We start from the raw sequence: 8448 nt of genomic DNA, 5'->3' as shown, positions 1-8448 counted from the left end.
GGAAAATGATGTCCTCATTCCGGGAGAACATGCAGATCAAGAATAGGGCTCCACAGCCACCTACAAACCCACTGCCAAGACCCCAGACTTGGAGAACCATCATCCTCGAGCTTCGAGGAATTGCCTAAGTAAGTAAGTAAGCAACTCAAGATCTAATGGAAGTTACCAAAGCGGTACTTGGTTATCCCACATCTGAGCACAAATAATTTTTTTCTCCTGCACTTCTGCCTTGGATCAAGCCTATAGGAACACGAGAAGCCAAACTGGCTACTATAATAAGGATGGAAGACAGCAACAGGTGGCCACTCTTGCCAAGCAAACTGCCTAGAATTTGGAACCCACCCAGTTGTCAAAAGGCGGGATGAAGCCTTGCCGTAATCCTGAAGAACTTGAACTTTTCTTGCAAGTGCAGATTTCTGTGGTTTTCCTTATAGTCTAGAGGAAACCTTGAAGCAAAGCAAACCTGGTTTTAAAGAAAACAGCATCTGTAAGTTTCCTGCCCTGTTAAGAAGTCCTGGGTGTGCAAGCAACTCTATGAAGAAAAGAATCTAAAGGTAACATGTAAAGCAATACTGACCCACCCCCTCTCCCCAGGCATAAATAGCCTTAACTGAATGCTGGTCTTCAGCCTGCCCCCCTCTTAAGTATGCAGCTGGTGACGTCAAGGCTTTTGTTGCCAATACCCTCATTCCTTTCCTCCTCCCTTGTACTACTTTAGTCCCACCAAAGGGCCAGGGAATCCAGACTGCCCTGGGAGATGAGGAGAAGCTGAGAGAAGCTCTGGGTACCACAGGCTGAAGAGCTGTATTCTAATCATCCATCCATCTACCCATCCACCCACCTGTCTTCTTCAGGTAGACCAAGAGATGCATTTGCTGTGATTGGGATCTTCCATCTTCAAAAGATAATAGAAAACTTAAAACACTCTAAAGATGGGGAAGAGGGGAAGCACTAACATTTAAAAGTAAACCAAGTGCTGACTTTCTAATTTTTGTACTTTAGGCAGAACAACTCTACTTAATGTGTTGTTGAAGGCTTACATGGCTGGAATCAGTGTTGTGTTTTTTTTTTTGTGCTGTATGGCCATGTTACAGTAGCATTCCCTCCTGACATTTCACTTGCATCTGTGACAAGCATCCTCCAAGGTCTGAACAAACCTCTGAGGATGCTTGCCATAGATGCAGGCGAAAGTTCAGGGGAGAATGCTACTGGAACATGGCCATGCAGTCTGAAAAACTCACAGCAATCCAACTCTATTTAAACCAGTCTGGTTCTAGCTACATCTAATGGCCATCTAATGGCCAATTTCTCTTTTCATTCTGGATAGGATATTACAACTAACAGCACTATGTAACACATTTTTTGTTTCTGAGTTAAAAACATCATTTCCTAATTGGTTCTAATATAAAAACATGGAAAAAGTTCATTGAACTGCAACAGCTTTGTTTTTGCAAAGAATAGCTCATCGAGTCTCAACCAATTCAACATAGTTTGTGTCAGCCACAAAAATGAAGTTTCTGGAGTATGACAACTATTTAAAATGTTCGTACTACACAATTAAACAAGAATAACAATTTCAAACCAGAAATAGGTTTTTTTCTCCAAATTTTGTGTCAGGACCAACTTGAGAAACTGCAAGTCACTTCTGGTGTGAGAGAATTGGCAATATGAAAGGATGTTGCCCAGATGTTTGATGTTTTTACCATCCCATGGGAGGCTTCTCTCATGTCCCTGCATGGGGAGCTAGAGCTAAGATGGAAGCTCACCCTGCTCTCCAGATTCGAACTGCCAGCCTGTCGGTCAGCAGTCCTGTTGGCACAATGGTTTAACCCATTGCATCACCGGGGGCTTCTATACATAGTGCTATTGATGTAGTACTTGAAAGTTTGAAACATAAGAAAAATTTTGCACACACAGTCTATCTCTTTCTCTCTTACACATACACCAACTTTTCATTTAAACTAGGGGAGGATATTGTATATCACATCCATTATTTCTTTGCTCTGGAATCTCACCCACGAAAATTTCCATTATCTCCACTTTGCAAGTCAGGAACTGAGGCTGAATGAAAGTTAATTGATGAGGGCAACTTGTTGAATCTCAGACTTCTGGGAGACTTGGATTCAGAACTTTTACTGCTGAAGGCAATGTAATGATTTCAGGGCCACCCCGATTCTTTGTTTCATACAGCTCATTTACCACCATGCACAATGAGTTGAACTCTTGTGCCGGCAGGACTGCTGACCGAAAGTTTGGCAGTTCGAATCCAGGGAGCAGGGTGAACTTCCGTCTTTCAGCTCCAGCTTCTCATGCAGGGACATGAGAGAAGCCTCCCACAGGATGGTAAAACATCTGAGCATCCCCTGGGCAATGTCCTTGCATCTGACCAATTCTCTCATACCAGAAGCGACCATCATGCGTAAAGCACTGGCCTAACTTTTGAGTAACCAGAAGCAAATATCACATAAGATGTATCCACCTGTAGCTTTGATAAACCACAGTATTTTAGCACAAGCCAACTGTCAGTCAAAGAAAATAATATAATAGTGTACTTTTTCTTGAAAAAAGTGTTTTCAGCACTTTGAAAAAGTGATATTTGCATAAAACTTTGTATTCAAAACTTAGCAATAACAAATAGATTTAATAAGATCCTATTCTGGAATGTAATTTGGCATGGTATTTGTGGACCTATCTATGCTGAAGAGAAAGATAAAAGAAAATAAATCACTACAACTGGTAATAAAAAAAAAAAGAAAAAGAAAAAGTGATATTTGCCATTGCTAAAATATTTTTTGTAGTAATGTTAACTCATATAGGTATCTAATATCTTCCTTAATAATATTATAATAAGGTTACCAATCTCAAGCAGTAGCTTGTATGAAGTCTGGAGTTTGTCCCATTCAGCTCGGTTGAACTTAAGAGACAAACTTTTGCTTATTTGTCTGCAAGTGGGCAGGGTTTTCTTCCAAGCAAATATGCACTAAAAATATTACAAGGTCACCACTGGAGAACTTGAAAAATTAAACAGTGATATCAAAGTATCAGATTGCCTCTGGCCAAACTAAACAGAAATATGTAATGGTCAGAACATTTTGGAAGAGGAAAGTTTTACGCAATCTATTGTTGAAGGCTTTCATGGCAGGAATCACTAGGTCAGTGGTTCTCAACCTTGCTAATGCCATGACCCCTTAATGCCATTCCATATGTTGTGGTGACCCCCAAACATAATATTGTTTTCGTTGCTACTTGATACTTGTTATAATTCATAATGTAAATATCCGATATGCAGGATGTATTTTCAGTCACTGGACTAAATTGAGCACAAATACACAATATGCCCAAATGTGAATGCTAGTGGGGTTAGGATTGATTTTGTAATTTGGGAGTTGTAGTTGCTGGGATTTATAGTTCACCTATAATCAAAGAGCATTCTGAACTCCTCCAGCGATGGATTTAAACCGAACTTGGCACACAGAACTCCCATGACGATTAGAAAACACTGGAAGGGTTTTGTGGGCACTGACCTTGAGTTTGGGAGTTGTAGTTCACCTATATCCAGAGGAGCACTGTGGATTCATGCAATTATGGATCTGGACCAAACTTGGCACGAATACTGAGTATGCTCAAATGTGAACACTGGTATTTATTTATTTATTTATTGTGTCATCAGCAACCATTGTGAACACTGGTAGAGTCTGGAGAAAATAGACCTTGACATTTGGGAGTTGTAGTTGTTGGGATTTATAGTTCACCTACAATCAAAGAGCATTCTGAACCCTACCAACAATGGGATTGAAACAAACTTGGCACACAGTTCTCCCATAACCAACAGAAAATACTGGAAGGGTTTGGCGGGCAGTGTCCTTTGGTTTTGGAGTTGTAGTTCACCTACATCCAGAGAGCACTGTGGACTCAAACAATGATAAATCTGGACCAAACTTGGCACGAATACTTGGTATGCCCAAATGTGAACACTGGTGGAGTCTAGGGAAAATAGACCTTGACATTTGGGATTTGTAGTTGTTGGGATTTATAGTTCACCTACAATCAAAGGGCATTCTGAACTTCACCAGTGATGGAATTGGGCCAAACTTCCCACACAGAATCCCAATGACCACCAGAAAATACTATCTTTTCTGATGATCCTTGGCGACCCCTTTGACACCCCCTCATGACCCCCTCAGGGGTCCAGACCCCCAGGTTGAGAAACACTGCACTAGGTTGTTGTGAGTTTTCTGAGCTGTAAGGCCATGTTCCAGAAGCATTTTCTCCTGACTTTTGCCTGCATCTATGGCAGGCATCCTCAGAGGTTGTGACCTCCAGAATGCTTCTGGAACATGGCCAGACAGTCCGGAAAACTCACAACAACCCTGTTATGCAATCTTTCAACATTTTAAAAGTTCAGCAAAAGGTGAAGATAAAACCTACCAAAAGGGAAATATTAAATGACCATTTTAATAAAACCAGAAAAGAGTCTCCTATGCAGCTTTTGTAAATATATCTCTAAGATCTATGACCTGAGTGGACATAGATAGAGGAGAAAAATTATAGTAAGATCTAAAGAGACACGATTAAGTTTATATTGGCAAAAAACAGAGCTTGGAAAATTGGCTTTTTTGGAGTACAACTTTCATTAACCCACTAAACAGCAAGAATAGTTTCAATCTAAAACTTTTCCATAGCTTTACTACAAATCAGTGCATTGTCTGATAATTTATTTTATTTTGATTTTGTTCTTAGTGACCTGACTAATGGACAAACTAGCTCATTTTCAGAATTTGTCCTGAACATTTATCCTATTAATTCTATTCTCATGATCTCTCGAGATGGAATAGTCAAATGTGGTGCATGCATGTTGAGACAGAGAGATGGAGATTTGGGTAGGGCCATGTTCCAGAAGTATTCTCTCCTGACGTTTCACCCACATCTATGGCAGGCATCCTCAGAGGCTGAGGGGTCTGTTGGAAACTAGGCAAGTGAGGTTTATATATTTGTGGAATATTCAGCATGGGAGAAAGAAGTCTAGTTTTCAACAGACCTAACAACCTCTGAGGATGCCTGCCATAGATGTGGGTGAAACATCAGGAGAGAATGCTTCTGGAAGATAGCCATACAACCTGGAAAACTCAAAGCAACCCAGTGATTTCGGCCATGAAAGCCTCCAACAACAGATAGATTTATTGATTGATTAATAGATTATTATAAGTTATTTATTTACTTTCACAGAAACTGTCGCTTTCCCTAAATGATGCCCTTCTATTAAACTTTCCATGATATTCTTTTTATGAAGCAGGAGAGAGATTTGATCACTCTAATAACTGCCATCAGATTTTGTAACATGTGCATGTCAAGGCATGAAATGTAATACAGTCCAATGTGCTTTGATTTTAAAAATGTTTGCAAGACACCCTTTTGCATATCAGATCTTCATGATTTGTGACAGAAATAACTTGAGATATAATAGCTAATGTTGGTGTGAGTAGCTTTGTGTGCACCATTGTACACCCCCTTGGAACTTTCTGGATGGTTAAAAATGTTTTAAATGAATCAGATGGCTCAATGTAAATCAATTACAGGCATAAAATATTGGATTTTCAGTCTAGTAAACTAAATCTCCATAAGAACCATTTGAGGATTACCAGATCCACTGATCCATGGTGGCAAGCAGCTACCATGCAGTTACAAAGGTGGTTGTTCACTTCACTTCACTTTATTTCTTAATTAGTCGCTCTCCACCAAGATGCTCCGAGCGACTTACAATCTAAAATAGCATTTACACAATATAAATGTTGTTGGCAGTTTTGAGTCCCCTGGGAGAGAATGGTGGGGTATAAATAAAGTAAACAAACAAATAAACAATAAAAACAGCTATCCGTGGTGCTGACTGCTGAGTCTAGTTTAGGATAGGGTTCAGCAACTTAGGTGTCTTCTCTAAAGTTTGGATAAAACCCATAGGATATGCATTGTCCCACTGCCATGGAAGCCACCAGCCACTACCCCTACTGTCACAAATGACTCAAGAATGACCTGTTTCAAATAACAATTTTCAATATGGGGGTGTTTGTGATAGCTGTGGCCATATAATGAGTTGCTCATCTGTTTCTCTTTGCTTTCTGCTGCAATGACTGTATCATACCCATTATTTGTCCAGAGGACTAAACTACCACAAAAATATCACAATTATTCCATGGCTACATGACCAGAGGCTACCAGGGCCATAGCCAGAATTGGGGGGGGGGGGTGACTTTTTTTTTTAGCAAATTATGAAGAGTAGATCCACAACACAAAATGATTTAAATAGAATGGTTCATTCCATATTTTATATAGACTTAATTAAATCAATTTTCTGTCCTCCTTCATGGGGGGCTTCAAATCCAATTTCTTAAACTTTGCCTGCTAGTTATGGGTGGGCCAACTTGGTTGCTTTCACTATATCACCTATGGCTGCAAGTAATGACTGTGACTAAATTGTCAAAATTTGCTAGTGATAGTGCTTTCAGTTTTAGGGGGACTCGTTAATTTTTTACTTCTCATAGACTTAGCATGGAGATTTGGTTAACCAGTTTGAATTCACTGGTTAACTGGTTGAACCTCTAACTCCCCTCTGGCTACAGCCCTGGAGGCAATGATCTCCTCCATCACAACAATTGTGGCTTTTGTGGCCAAAGGTGTGGCTTGGAAGAAGGTCCTGAAGATGGGAGGGACCAGAGAGGGAATCTCCATGGACCAAAGTAATCCTGGTGGTTCTCTCTGGACTAAATTAATCAGATGGTCATTCCCTGATTTAGAAGGCCACCATTTTTTATCCCATACACTTGGCCGTCGTGGACCTACTCATCTTGTAAACAAATTGACATTTCTTGGTGGCTGGATCCTATTTTCTTTTGGCAACATTTGAATAGGAGAGAGAAAAGGAAGAGGCCTTAGGCTAGGAATTGTGCGAGCTGAAGTCCAAAACACCTGGAGGTCTGAAGTTTGCCCATTCATGGACTAGAGTTACAAGTTATAAGTGAGTCAAAAATATATTTAAGCTAAAATAAAAAGTTCCTTTTTTGTACTCCTCCTCCTAGAACTCCTTGCTTGTCATGACCACTGTCTGGAAGTTGTATTCCAAATGTACTTATGCATTGTATTGCTCATACCCCCAAATTTTCAGCTTCAGCACTTCCATGGTAATGTCTCAACATTAGAAACAATTTCCCAAATGCAGTTTCAAATGTCCTACCCTTTTTCAAAATCATAAATCAAGTCCATGTGTCCCTCTGGGTATCAAAACAATTGCAATTCCAAATGACATTCTTGGGATAGTGCCTCTTCATCAGGACTATATTTGGGCTGGAGGCAACACCAAAAAATGGGAACCATTGTGGAGTTGAAACTGAAGAAGGCGTTAAGCTGTTAGAGATACTCTGTCTTTTTAAAACATCTCTTGCTTGCTCTAAAGGTTGACCGTAGGAATAACATTTACTTATACCAGGGCTATAAATAGTGCTGGAGCAGGCCTCCCATTTTCACACATCTAGTTTTATTCTTGTTCTTTAGGAAAGGACAAGGTTGACCGCAAGGACATCTCTGAAATAAGAGCTCCCCCTCTGCAGCCCACCCTCTGCCCTTGTCCCTGGCCATGGACCGATCCGCACAAGAGCTCTTCCTCAACTTCATGATTGTACTCATCACAGTACTCCTCATGTGGCTTCTGGTGAAGTCTTACCAAGACTGAAATGACCATCTTGAGTCATCCCCGGAGTCCCCTGTGGCTGTGCTGTTGGAGAAGGATGCCATTTTGACTACACAAGAATGCTGCTTCCTTGTGTTCTCTCTCTCTCTTTGTGTGGAAATGTCTTCTCTTTTTTTACTCTAAAGCCCCCCTTGTCTATATGTTGCATCTAAATGTTCAAATGGCTATAAAATGATGTAAATTATTTAATTTATATGCAAAGCATGGCATAACTTTCTTTCTCCTTATCCTTTGTAATTGTGCACATACCTGAATTGGAACCATGATAGTGGCTGGAAGCATCAACGTTCACAGCTGTCTGTCTTTTAGCCACTCTTGTATGGCTTTCATGAGTTCAACATTGTGTAGCAAAATCGATTGAGCTGGTATGTTGAAATCCCTCTTTTATCTGCTCTGGTTATTTGAATAAAGAACTTTGTAAGACTATGTGTGCCTTATTCTCCTCAGTTCTCTTCTTGGTGTTACCATTGCAAGTAAGGTTTGTAGAAATTGGTAGACAATTGCCAGTCTGCTACCGAACACAATTCAAAGTGTTGGCTTAAGCCTATAAAGCCCTAAATGGTTCCGGCCCAGTTTACCTGTCCAAACGTATCTTTCTATGAACCATCTCAGAGGTTAAGATCATCTGGGAAGGCCCTGCTCTCAGTCCCACCCCCCTCACAAGTGCGGTTGGTGGGGATGAGAGAGAGGGCCTTCTCAGTGGTGGCCCC

The 8448-nt window shown here is 40.5% G+C and overlaps 1 protein-coding gene across 1 annotated transcript; it reads left to right on the top strand.

Moving 5' to 3' along the window:
- The first annotated feature begins 699 nt into the window (after positions 1-699).
- On the top strand, positions 700-8164 carry SLN (sarcolipin). Its single transcript, XM_060766950.2, has 2 exons — positions 700-854; positions 7543-8164. Exon 2 carries the CDS (start codon positions 7625-7627, stop codon positions 7718-7720), a length of 96 nt encoding a protein of 31 aa, XP_060622933.1. The 5' UTR covers positions 700-854; positions 7543-7624; the 3' UTR covers positions 7721-8164.
- Positions 8165-8448: the final 284 nt, after the last annotated feature.

The sequence above is a fragment of the Anolis sagrei genome, chromosome 3 (genome assembly GCF_037176765.1).
Source record: "Anolis sagrei isolate rAnoSag1 chromosome 3, rAnoSag1.mat, whole genome shotgun sequence".
Lineage (NCBI taxonomy): Eukaryota > Metazoa > Chordata > Lepidosauria > Squamata > Dactyloidae > Anolis > Anolis sagrei.
Note: the sequence above shows the minus strand (reverse complement) of the source record. Positions and strands in the feature narration are given on the sequence as shown.

What these genes read in the sequence shown, in the direction of transcription:
- SLN (XM_060766950.2), top strand. Translation starts at nt 7,625, where the DNA reads ATGGACCGATCCGCACAAGAGCTCTTCCTCAACTTCATGATTGTACTC.